This window comes from Tachypleus tridentatus, chromosome 10, assembly GCF_004210375.1.
Source record: "Tachypleus tridentatus isolate NWPU-2018 chromosome 10, ASM421037v1, whole genome shotgun sequence".
Lineage (NCBI taxonomy): Eukaryota > Metazoa > Arthropoda > Merostomata > Xiphosura > Limulidae > Tachypleus > Tachypleus tridentatus.
In genome coordinates this window covers 141,327,400-141,340,425 of record NC_134834.1, presented here as the reverse complement: position 1 = coordinate 141,340,425, position 13,026 = coordinate 141,327,400, and the positions used below count along the sequence as shown (strand labels likewise).

At 32.1% G+C, this 13,026-nt stretch overlaps 1 protein-coding gene across 3 annotated transcripts in view; it reads left to right on the top strand.

Annotated features, from left to right (window-relative positions):
- The window catches only part of mTor (serine/threonine-protein kinase Tor), a 218,302-nt gene that overhangs the window by 176,247 nt on the left and 29,029 nt on the right, over window positions 1-13,026 (top strand). For all 3 annotated transcript variants that reach the window (XM_076464082.1, XM_076464079.1, XM_076464080.1), the window contains 2 exons: window positions 604-825; window positions 8,249-8,431. In XM_076464082.1, coding sequence (XP_076320197.1) covers window positions 604-825; window positions 8,249-8,431 — 405 coding nt within the window. The remainder of the gene's footprint in view (window positions 1-603; window positions 826-8,248; window positions 8,432-13,026) is intronic.

The following is a 13,026-nucleotide window of genomic DNA, read 5'->3' as shown; positions in this document are numbered from 1 at the left end:
TTATTAAATGTATTTTGATGCCATGTTTATTGATGTACATTGATAATAAAGTAGTTTAATTAAATCCTGAATAGTAACTATAAAATGTCACATGTACAGAGTTAAATATATTTATTTTATTAATGTTTCATTACTCTTTCTACTAATGTAAGACTTGTTATGTCTAATTTTTTCCAATGCATTTTGTTTTGGAAATTGTCATGTGGCTTATAATGAATGGTGTAATTGAGATTAGCATCAGGTCATGATAACAACAGTATTACATATTTTTTTATAAAAGGAATCATATTTTGCTAACTTAAGTATTAAATATCGTAGTATAAATCCATTTCCTATTAATACTATTTGTACCATTTAGTTTGACTTTTGCTGTCCTTGCATTCATATAATTTTTATATTTTATCTATAAAAGTAACTTGTATACTGTAGTATTTTTTCTATTAAAAGTAATAGAAACTTGAGTTAAGAGTATCATCTTTTCAAACTTAAGCCTTTCAAGGCTTAATAATTTCAAGTCTGATAAAACTCAGTACTTTTTATTGTCAAGGAGAGCTGTTTATATATCAAAACATCTTTTTTCTTTCTCACTCTTTTGTTCATCAGGTGATCCCTCAACTCATAGCTCGTATTGACACCCCTCGACATTTTGTGGGACGTCTGATTCATCAACTGTTAACAGATATTGGAAAGTACCATCCCCAAGCTTTGATCTACCCACTCACTGTAGCCTCCAAATCCTCTGTACAGTCTCGAAGAGAAGCAGCCAACAAGGTCCTAGATGGTATGAGGGAACACAGTTTTAAATTGGTTACACAGGCTATGATGGTAAGTGTACATATAAATTTTAGTAAATAATGAACATACAACCAGTTACTAAACAAACCATTCAAGTGAGGAAAATGTATTTCATTCATTTGGAGTGCTGTTAACATGTTACATATTCTAAGAAAATTAAACAACCTGTTAACTTCAGAAAGTCTAAGTCTAAATATATCATTTCATGTTTAAGTCTTTACCCTCAGGTACTGAAACTGTTGAATGAAATTCATGAAACTTAGAGCAATCTTTCTAAACAGTGTTGTATATCTGTATATTTATATCAGGTTTTCTCATTGTTATTAGCATAAAATATTTTAAATACATTCATTAAATTATTTTATCACAGAAGTTGTACATTTTTTCAATTTTTAATATACGTATCTTGCTTATGGTCACAGTGAAAGAAAAGTAATCAAAATGATTAAAACCAGGGTTTTGTTTGTTTATAAATCTAAAAATTCCATTTTACCAAGGTTTAACATATTTTGTACTCATTAACATGTACCAATGTTGGTTATTTCTTTTGTTATAGTTTTATTTCCTCTGAACAACATAAATTCTGTTAACCACAGATCATGTGTAGTCAAATGCCTTTGTACAGTCCTTTAGACCATTAAACCTGAAGTATTCTTGCTGTATAAAAATGTTTTGTTGTTGGGTTTTTTTCAGCTGTAGAACAGAAGTATGTAAAGGAATGGAGCATCAGCTGTAAGAAACATGTCACTAGAATATTTAAATAAAATCCCATGTCTCTAAGTAGTTACAGGGAAATATTCCTAAACACAACCTGTACAGTGTTCAAATGTAATGTTTACTGGACTGCTGTGTGTAACATAACAAAAATGTAGGGAAGAATGATCCACAAATTATGTTTTTAGCGAAAGAGCGTATCTATTTTCAAGGCTGAAATACACATCTATATTTATATTCCTGGTGTGAGGTACTTTGTGAGTTCACTTATTAGATTCATTGCTCTGTTTTACAAGACTGAAATTGCAACATTCTTTCTTTCATTTACATAGTTTATTGATACAAACAGATGTAACTGGAGGAGCTAATAAAAAAAAAAGATTTATTGTATATAGTTAGGATTCCTATTGAATACTGTAATGCTTATATAGACACTTTTTTAAAACAGTACTACTTTCTTTCACCCAAAACTAATTCAACCTTAATTTGCCCTGCAATCATTGCTAAAATTTTGAACAGTGCACCAGCTTTTTAACTGTTGCAATGGGTCAGGGGTTAAAGGCCATGTCATCACATTTGTTGTCTTGCATTCAAAATTTATTGAACTTGTGAATTTGTTGTTTGATATAAAATTGTAGATCATAATTTAGGTTTCAGTATTTTACATTATTCAGTTCCTTAATTTAAAAGTAAGTATTAAATAACGCACCTAAACGTTGATTTTTGTATGTCATGTAGTATGTTGAATGCAGCACTGGTTCAAATTAGGTGTTTGATGTCAAAATACTAAGGCTATAGTTTCATAGAAATTAGAAACTCAAATTACCAATTTTGATAAGCTAGAATATAAAATAAGAACCTTGTATCCTTTCCATATGACTTGTGTACTGGATCAAACACAATGGCTCAAGCCTGCCTCTTTCCATTTTTGGAAATAGTCTCTTATATACATCTACTTTAATATATGACATATTAATAACTAATCAGAAGCTCAAAATGTACTCCCTTTTGGTGTCGTAGCCATTTTAAAATGCTTGGAAGCTCTTTTCTTTCTCTCAAACAAAGATTTCACACAGGTATGGTGTGTCCAAATTTAATCTGCTTGAAATTGCATATTTTTTTTAGACAAAATACAGCTTAGTATGGTATAGTTAATGATTTTTTTTGGTTAGCTCCAGTGTATGTATTAAAACCTAAAAAAACAAAATTGGCACATTTGCTGTATACAAAAGTTAAAAGGGCTTAGCAGCCTATGATAAGCAGCAAATGAATGCAAAGATCATAGTTAGAAGAGATAATTGTTTGTTATACTCATTTATTTATTTACTGTTCTATGTTTTAAGAAAAATAAGTTCAGTAACTTCTTTGTAAATAGTTATAATCTATATTCATTTATAATATATAATAGTTAAAATGTGACTGTATTTTACAAACTAGTTCACTAAATTACAACTAAGATAGGTCACTTTGTAAAGACTAAAGGTCAGTTTTATATTATTGGATATGGTGACATGAGGGCACATGCACCCCATTAGTATAACTGCTGTAAAGTTAACCAAACACAACTGAAAGCTTAACATAATAAAAGTAGTATATGTATAATGTTATGAGATTTAAGCAATTTAGACTAATATTTGTGTTTTCATGTAATAATTTGTAGTCATTCTAGAACAAAAAAAGTATAATTCAGTGATTCTCAACCTGTGTGCCGCAAGAGATTGGCACGTGTGCTGTGGTGTTTTTGAAACACATTCATCTTTCTTGGGATTTTACAAGCAAATAGAACACATCAGTTAATAAAAGCTACAATAGAAACACTCTGAAACCTTCCAAAACATTTGATGGTTTTCATTGAACTCGAGTACTGAGAAGTTTATGCTTAAATTTCATTCTCAACTGCAATGGTTCGACTGTTAGTTTAATTGTGGCACAACAAGTGCTTCGTACGTCATAAATGATGCACCAAACAATCAAACTGCTTTCTGGAACACATTCTCATTCTGTGGTAAGCTACAGCTACTATGCTGTAGGTAAGAATTTTATATCAACTGCAGAACTTCATGCCTATCATGTATGAATTAGCTTTATCATTTATCCATGGTGCTGCAAAGGAGAATTTGTTGAATCAAAAGCAAGGAATCAAACAAAAGTACAAAAACAAATACATTGAATGCAGTTTTATCGCTTTGGAATTGGAACATTCTCAATTACCATTCTGCCCACTCTGCAATGCAGCTTTATCGAACAAGGCGCTTGTTCCTAGCAAACTGAAGAGACATTTGGAAACAAAACATTCAGCTGTGAAGGATAAACCAAAACAATACTTCGAGAATCTCTAGGCTCAACAGCATGAACAATCAAGGAAGCTTGTGAACTACATGAAGCTACCTGAAAAAGGATTGATTGCAAGTTATAAGGTTGCTTAATTGTTGGCAAAATGCAAGAAAGTGCATACGGAGGCCGAATCAGTCAATGCACCAGCGTTAGCAATCATCATTGAAACTATGCTTGAAACAGATGCTGCCAAAAAGGTTAAACAAATTCCACTGTCCAATGATACAATTTCGTGCAGAATTGTAGACTTGTCATCCAATTTGAAGGATCAAGTTTTCAAACATTTTGAAGCACCTGAAGATGAATTGTCTCTGCTATGGTCTCTTCAAGTTGATGAATTTACTGACGTTAGTGGAAAAGATCAAGTTCTGGCTTTTGTTTGATTCATAAAAGATGGAAAAATTGTAAATGAATACTTATTTTGCAAAGATTTAAAAGTACAGGGAAAGCCCAAGACATTTTCGAGTTGGTGAATGGAAACATTTTACTCTTCAAATTACATTGGAATAACTGTGTCAGCGTTTGCACCGATGGCTGTCCTTCAATGCAAGGAAAAAAGAAGGGATTCGTCACTCTTGTGCACCAACAAAATCCAAACATTAGGATTGTTCACTGCATGATTCACAGAGAGGAGCTCGCTTTCAAATCTTTGCCGAAAGATTTGCAATCTGTTATGAATTAAGTTATTCAAGTGGTGAATTTCATCAAGTCCCGGCCACTTCATTCTCGACTTTTCTCTCTTATCTGTGAGGCGATGGATTCAGACTACAAAAAGCTACTGTATCACACTGAAGTTCAATGGCTTTCAAAAGTAAAGGTGTTAAAGCGTCTTGTCCAACTAAAAACTGAAGTAATTTCTTTCTTGGAGGTTGAGAAAGCAGGTTTTGAACCTTTTTTTTCATGATGAGATCTGGTGGCTGAAGGTTCAATTTCTCTCCGACTTGTTTGACAAAATAAATTCTCTGAACTTAAGTCTCTAAGGACCATCTGAAAACATTATTACTGCAACGTCCAAACTGAAGGCCTTCGATGAAAAGGTGATGCTGTGGAAGAATAAGATCTCGAAAGGAGTCCTTGATTATTTTCCTTCTGTTAATGAATGTCCGTCAAAGAAGAAAATTGTCCCTCAAATTTTGAACATATTAAGCGACCTACAATGAGACAACAAATCTTACAACTGAGGAGGAAGAACAGCTCATTGATTTATGAAACAAATTTTATCAGTCATTGTTTCCCAAAAAAAAGCTTGGATAAGTTTTGGAACTTCATTAAAAATTCATATCCTGCAATCAGTTTAAAAGCAGTTGAATTTCTGTTTTCATTTATATCTTTGTTGTTTTACGAAATTGGATTTTCAGCATTGACTGAAATTAAAGCCAGAAGGAGAGAGAGGCTTCTTACAGTCGATGATGAAATATGATCTTTGTTGTCTAAGTTAGAGCCTCGTTTCAATTTTCTCTCGGAAGCAGGCATAAGCTTCACATTGAAAATATGTAAAAATAAAAAGTTGATTTTTCTGCTATACCACAAAATCATTAAAAAACCTTAGAATGACACTCACAGCCAAAGCAAGTGATAGTATTGTCAATGTGCAGATGACATTAATATTGCTTGCTTTGGCCATGATTTCATTCTAAGGCTTTTAATGCTCACCGTATAACATGTACCTAAAAAAATCATTAAGGCTTTCCAGATGTGCTGTGAAAATTTTCAGATTGTCGTAGAGTGCCACAAGTCAGAAAGGTTGAGAACCACTGGTATAATTTATATTCCTAATTTTTTTTATGGTGGTTACAAGGTCAAAGTGACAGACCCTATATAGTTAGGATATAGAAAATAACAGACAAAATATAAAGTTTTAGTGAAAGCAAATGTTTGAAATGTATTTAGGAGGTTTTAAAGATTACACAAATAATATTTGATATTTTTGGGATGAAGAATGGTTTCTTAATCGTGACATGAAAATCACTTTACATTCTTGCTGGTAATGAAGCAGATGAATATTTTCACAATTTGTTTTGGTGTACTTGATTTGTGTATATTATACCGAGCCTGTTGTGAAAGGGTAATACCCCTTTATTATTTTTTCTGAAGAAGTTTTTGAAATGGTTGAGACCAATTTTGGCTCTCTTTTATTGGCCAGTCACATAATGCTGACAGTCAGGAGAGTTTGCCAACCTTGCCTTTCATACAACTTACTGATCAGATATATCATTTTTTAGGTGTTTTACCTTTAGCTCTATATTTTCTTTTGGGGATATGGGCATCTCTGGATGTTCTCATTCCCTTTGCTTGAGCATACATGCATTCCCTTCAGTGGACACTTCTCAACCAGTGGAGTTTCTCCCACAATCCTTTTGGACCATTCTAATGCACTTTTTCCCCAGGGATCAGGACTGTCCTTTTTGATGTGACGATAGAGTTCTTACCACAGTGATGGTTTTGCTTTCTCCTCTTGATCCTGATTGTCATTTGTTAATTGATGGTTTGAAGGTCTTCCCTAGACTCTTAGATTTTAGGTAAGTATTCCATTGAGGAATCATCTTTCCATATCAACCTCCTGAAAACTTTGGTGGTTTGAAAGGCTCTCAATCGTTTCCTCCCTTTCTTGTTGGGGTTGGTGGTTATGGTTCATTCCAACAATTTCATTGTTTTCACCTATGTCACTAAATAAAGAGGGGAGGAACTGAGACAACCTTACTGTGTCTTTTCTTATAGTAAAGCCACATCGGGCTACCTGCTGAGCACACCGAGGGGAATCAAACCCCTGATTTTAGCATTGTGAATCCATAGACTAACTGCTGTACTAGCAGGGGGCACCAGCCTTACTGTACTAGAATCGTGACTACAACAAAATGATCTTGGCATTTCATCCTCCTTGTATTATGAATCTGGTGGCAAATTACCTGTCCTGTCTCATTCAAGCCCTTACTATGGACTTGTCCCTTCATACACAGGTTATTCAGGGGGTATATTCTTGCCTAATAATGCCACTTATAGATGCATTTGCCACTCATTGGAATGCCAAATTTTCTATCTTTTGGTCTCTTGTTCAGTATCTAGAAGCTCTGAAGGTAAATGCATTCAGTTAGAAGTGGAGAGGCTTTCATCTGTATGCTCACCCATACAATCAGACTGATCTCTAGAGTTCTTTCTTTCATCCAGACCACTCCTTGTAGTGTGCTTCTCATTTCTCTATATTGGCCTGCTCAGCTGTGGTTTTCTTTGCTCTTGTCCTTATTGAAGCAACAGCATCTGCCCTTACCTCGGTCAACGTTGCTTCTCAGACAGTCTTTATTAGAAGTGTACATCTTCACATGTTGCTTTTTCTGGCCTGTTACCTCCTCTTGGGGTCTAACCCTTCCTGTAATGTCATTGCTTATCCATCCTTTATCTTTGTCTGTGTATCACATATATTGATTTATGTTGCAACAGTGGTTTAGTTGACAAAGCTTCTGTTCCTCCCCTTCCCAGTTCCTTATATGGTCAGGGTTTGTTCATATTCACTTTTTCTAATTATCAAACTGTCATGTGCAACACTCTCCTTTCCTCCCAATTTCATAAAGCTTTCTCCTCCCCATTATTTCCTCTCTGTTCCATTCTTTATATCTTGTCTGTCCATCCTTCTCTCTGTGCTTCCAGGTTGTGATCTCAGTGTTGTTATTCATGCCCTGACTTGTTCTCCCTACGATTGTTTTGGGCCATATTCTTTGTATCTTTCTATTAAGACCTATTTCCTTCTATTAGCTTGTGTCATCGTTATTTTGGTATTTATGCTATTAATGCTTCACACATCATAGATTCTTTTGTTCTCCTTTCTGCTGATTGTTCCTTTTTTCCCTAGACATCTGCTGTTCATGAGGGTTGTTTTGCTTTCTTTTCTATTTGCTTGCCTTCCATTTCCTGTTTATACCCCTGTTCAGATCTGAATGGTCTTCTTTGTTCATTTTGTCTCCTTTGTTGTTATGTCTTGTATTGCCTTCTCTTGTGATTCCCATTTTTGCCTTTTTATTCCATAGAACCTTTCTGATTCCTGTGATCTTTCTCTTTTTGCCCTTACTACTGGATTTAGCAACTCATAAAATTAGCTTATTTTGACTTGCCAGTAGCAGTTTGTCAGATATTCTATATTTTTTCTCACCAAATACATGAATTAACTATATCTTTAGTTAATCTGAAGATGACCTTAGAAGATCAAAATGTTTTCTGCTTTATTAGTAAGTGTTAATATTCATACCAGTTATTCTGAGATACATTTATAAACCATTGTTTACCAATTTATCATTATATTAATGTATTATTCTTTCATACTCAAGTAAACTTTCTTATAGTTGAAATCCAACTTATCTTGTTACTTACACTTTTTGAAATGTACCTTAATTACACCTTTTAATGATCTCTTCAGGTTAGTGAAGAGTTGATCCGTGTGGCCATCTTGTGGCATGAGCTGTGGCATGAAGGTCTAGAAGAAGCCTCGAGACTTTATTTTGGTGATCGAAATGTGAAAGGAATGTTTTCCACTTTGGAACCATTGCATGCTATGATGGAAAGAGGTCCTCAAACTCTAAAGGAAATATCTTTTAATCATGTGAGTTTTAATTTTTGTAAACTTTTAAATATTTTTGTATGTTGTATTAACTACATTAAAATGAATATTAATAATTTTTTCTAGTAAATCTACCCTTATTAAGTCACTTTTTTTAAACTTCTAATACACAACTTTATAACATAACTAATTATATTGCCAGTTCCTGGTTTTTTCTGTTACTTATCTTCCTTGTAAATTCTTAAATAAAGAAATTATGTACTTTTAGAACTTGTAAGTTGCTAAGCTGAAAAGGAAAGCAATTTAACAAATTTTACATTTTAAAATGTAATATCTTTATTTTATGTAGGTACTGTCTTTATTATTTTATATATAAGTGAACCAAAGGAAAACATTAGGTAAAAACCTCTGTCATGAATCAAGGTTGCCTTACCTCGGTACATCTGTCAATGAAGTTTAGGTATAGTTCCCATATGTGAGTTTTAATGTTTATAAAAGGTTTAACAATGTACTAGATTTGGTAAGTGTGGTTGTTCCCTTTATTGTTTATTTCCAACAATAACATTAGTATAAGAGTTATGTAAAATGTAGGTGATGTAGTTGAATGAAAATTTGGGAATCAACTTGTAGTAACAAACATAATGTATCTTTGTAATGGAGTGTTTATTTTGATATTTACTGCTTTTTTTCAACTACACAGCATCAGTCTTTAAAGTCAAAGCTGGCAGAGAACAGCTAAATATTTGAAGTTTATTAGTTGTAGTAGGTGATTTCACTAGTTATTAATATTGTTCTGATTAATTGCATTTCAGCAAATTTGTAGCAAGTTAAATTGCAAACCATAAGTAAAGCTTACAATAAAGAGCTTTTTAGTGTCTGTAAAATTGGACTTTGTCGTTAAAATGACTGAGCAGAAGTTACATTTATTAGTTTCAGGCAATACTTTTTTTATGGAAAATATGAAAGAATCACTATTATTAGTTTTCTCTGGCACAGTAAAGAATTAGTATGGTAGTTATTCATGTTGGTCAGTTATTTTGAATTATTTGCCATCAAAATGTGAAGTAAGAAACATTTACTAGAATAATCTAGTAGACAATGTTTTGGCAATTACATCTGTATTGCTTAACGTGTTGGAGAAATTATGCATAAAATTTGTTCTCAAGTGTGATAAAACTGGCTATATTAATTTTAAGCCTGGAAAATTTAAAACACTCACCACACTGTTCAGAAGCTTGTAGAAAATCCTAGAACAGTGGTTCTCAATCTGTGCTCCATGGAAAGATTACTTAATTACATAAAGGAAACAGGAAAATAATGATTCACTAGGATAAAATATCAGGTGGTACTGATGCAAAAGCTTTTAGAAGCACTGTTTTAAAATTTGTGTTCCTTGTATCAAGAAATAATGCTTCTGTTTAGCTCTTCAAGTGTTTACCATTAATCAGTGTAATGATATATGTACAGAGATGTGAAGGCCTGGCATGGCCAGGGGGTTAGGACACTTAATTTGTAATCTGAGAGTCACAAGTATGAATCCCCCTAACATCAAACATGCTTGTCCTTTCAGCCATGAAAGCACTATAATGTGATGGTCAATCCCAGTAATCAATGGTAAGAGTAGTCCAATAATTGGTGTACTATAGTGGTACACTGCTAAATTAGGGATGGCTAACACAAATAGCCCTCATGTATCTTTGCATGAAATTAAAACAAACAAACAAAAAGATATAAATAATTTCAATAAATAAATGTTATTTATTGTATGTTGACTTTTGTTATACACAAGTATTTTAATATCAAATATATGTTACTAAATGATAATTAATCAAATTCCCAACCAAAGGAATCTTGTTAAGGAAGTTGAACTTAGCAATAAGAAAATGGACACATTGCTTACAGAATTATTCACAGATAAGTTTTATTTAATAATTTAGCCTCCAGAAATAAAATAAAAAAATGAAAAATTAATAAATACTTATCTTCATTCGTGTCCCCTGCTAGTAGAGCAGCAAGTCTGTGGATTTACAATGCTAAAATCAGGGGTTCAATTCCCCTCGGTAGACCCAGCAGATAGCCGAATGTGGCTTTGCTATAAGAAAAACACACACACATCTTCATTCATGATGATGAGAAACCCACTTTAAGTAAAAATGTATTCTGGGATGGCTGGTATGGATATTAACACTTATTAATAAAGGAGAGAACAATGTTTTGACCTTCTTAGGTCTTCCAGTTCTCTGCTTTATTAGTAAGTGTTAATACCCATACCAGCCTTCCCAGAATACATTTTTACTCTTTTTCAGGGAAATTTTGTTTTATCATGGACAAAATCACAATTGTAAATTTCAAAGAATTATAAGAAAACTTATCAGATTTTATTTTTATGAATATTAACAAAATTCAGTTATTTGTACAAAATTGTGTTATTTCATAAAGTTTGAAGATAAATTTTATTTTAAAAATCTCTATTTTTGTCACTATAAATAAGTGTTCTATAAGGAATACAATTTTTAACATTTTCTAAAAAAAAATTTTCTTGCAGTTTAACACTGGTTATGCCATCTAGTGTGTTTTCTTTACAAAATAGTCTCTGGGCATGGACAGGTTATATAACAGTTGTAAAATTGTTAGCCAATCCTAGTTTAAGGTGTCAATTTCAATACCATGTTATTCCAATAGCTCTATTTCACATTTGACAAATCATAATGTGATAAGGAAGGAACCTGACAAAACAATGTTCTCTGCATTTTACAATATGAACATATGTTGTAGAAACTGCATGGGATGTGTAACATTTTATCATTTTTCTATAGTAGCTTAAATCATATTACATTGTATATCTATTTATATGAATCATTATATTGAAAAATTGATTCAATATATATATATATACATATATAGGGGGGAATAAGTTGATTCACAAATTTTATGGCTAAGATCTTTCAAGTGGCAAATGCAGGGCTTTTACGTGAATTTGGCTTAGCACTTTCAGCTGAGAGGGTTTGTAATTTTTATGTTCTTATGCATTTAAATTAGTAGTGTTAAGTTCAGTAATTTAGAATATTTTTTTATTTATCTGATAATAAAAATATAATTCAGTATTTCGGGTAATAACCTTGCATGATTTGCACAGAGTACTGGTACCACATAAGAATTTTATTTTTCAACTAATCTCTCTTCATAATAAGACCCACACTTCAGTTGTTGTTTTATAATTAAAGTCTAACTGATATATAAAGAGTTTGTTCTGATATGTTGCAAAGGGTTTAAAACTAAGAGAACATATATTGGTTATGAAATAAACCAAACACTTTAATCTCAGTAATACAAGGGTAGCTATGTCACTCTTACACTTGAGTTATAAATACACTGAAGAGCTTAACTTTCAAATTCCAATACAAGTCTTGCCTATAATGAGAAGAATGTGACTAATCCTTTAAGTGCTGTAAAATGAGTTTCTTTGTAATTTATGGTGTCTATATCCTTTAACAGGATGTATGATGTAACTAGGATCAGACAGTGTCATTCAAACCTGTATCATGTGAAACATCATATAAGAACTTGGGTGGATATAACCCTTTTTGTTTAAAAGTTCAAAGAAATTATATCCAAGTACAGAAAAGTTTTCACACTATCATATCTACAGTAATGTTCAAATGTGCCTGTGCTGGCCTGACCTACAGTGATCCCCAACAGGTGTGACAGTTTATAGTAAATGTGCCAAGTTCATGCTGATAACATGGTTTTGGGCACAATAAACAAAAGTATGATTGCAATGAAATATAAACTTAAATAAATGTACAGTTATGAAACAAAATTAAAATGTTTTGATATATAAATGTGAAATCTTGTTTAAAAATAAAAAATACTTGTTTAAGTTTACTTATAAATAATATAGAAAGTTTGCTTCTGAAGAAGAAATGTCTGCCTTTTGAAAGCACTCAGGTTATAGGGTTTTTATTTCATTTCTGTAGACTTCTTAAACCTGTATGTTTTTCTGACAAAATATTATGTTCGGTCTTGTATATTACGTGAAACCATATGGAAAGTAGATAATTACAAAAAGATAAAATATAGATAAAATTTGCATATTACAGACAATAAAATTTAAAGATTTTAGAATAATTGTTAAGACATAAGAAGTAAGAAGTTCAAACTTGGAACAAATACAATTATTTTGACCATATCTTATAAATATCATTTTTCTAATGTGATTTTCAAAGTTAATAAAGCTTATAATGCAAAAAAAAACACTAAATTTATCAAAATTAAGGGGCTTTCTTTCTTAAACTACATTCATTTATGAAAGTCCTTATGAAGTTTGAAACAATTTTATCCACTAGTTTTATTGTTGGAATGAAATATAGCAAGACTTACTTTGGCTAGTAGAAAGTTAGTAGCCTGTAGTGATTGGGTTAAGAGTGTTTATATTTCTTCTTCCCAAAAAGTGAGTAGTTATTTGTAGTTTAGTCATTTCAATACAAAACATGTGTATAAGGAACAATGTTTTGCTTTACTAATTTTTGTTGAAGACAAAAGGAACAGTGTAAGCATGTTCCACTTATTAAATCAGTTTCTCTAAAAATGGAAATAATGTTTCTAGAGAAAATGTCTTACTTTTTTCTCAAATCTTA